Source organism: Myotis davidii, unplaced genomic scaffold (assembly GCF_000327345.1).
Source record: "Myotis davidii unplaced genomic scaffold, ASM32734v1 scaffold201, whole genome shotgun sequence".
Classification (NCBI taxonomy): Eukaryota; Metazoa; Chordata; class Mammalia; order Chiroptera; family Vespertilionidae; genus Myotis; species Myotis davidii.
Window position 1 is genome coordinate 5,062,264 of NW_006297819.1, and position 335 is coordinate 5,062,598.

Here is a 335-nt window from a genome sequence, read left to right on the forward strand (position 1 = left end):
GTTGATATCGCGGCGGTAACCGGCCTCAGCAGGCGGGGAAGATGAAAGGGTGAGGAAGGGCAGCCGGGCCGGGCCGGGTCGGCGGGGGAGGATTGCGGAGGAGGGGAGAGACTAGGTGAAGACCTGGCGGAGGGAGATTTCTGGGTTTCTCTGCTCGCGGAGGGGGCGGAGGCTCGGCTCCGGCTGTTGGCGCGCTGAAGGGCCAACAGGGGCGAGACCCCTTCACCCCAGGATTTCGGCTTCGAGCACGAAGTGTGTTGACTGGAGAAGAGCAACTGAGCGTGACCACAGGGAAAAGCTCTTGTGAGGAGCCTGGGGTCTCCCCCCCCCCCCCC

At 66.0% G+C, this 335-nt stretch overlaps 1 protein-coding gene across 2 annotated transcripts in view; it reads left to right on the plus strand.

Annotated features, from left to right (window-relative positions):
* The first annotated feature begins 6 nt into the window (after window positions 1-6).
* NAA50 (N(alpha)-acetyltransferase 50, NatE catalytic subunit) overlaps window positions 7-335 on the plus strand; it is a 34,520-nt gene continuing 34,191 nt past the window's right edge. For both annotated transcript variants that reach the window (XM_006773601.2, XM_006773602.2), the window contains exon 1: window positions 7-49. In XM_006773601.2, the coding sequence (XP_006773664.1) occupies window positions 42-49 (8 nt within the window). In that variant the 5' untranslated portion in view covers window positions 7-41. The remainder of the gene's footprint in view (window positions 50-335) is intronic.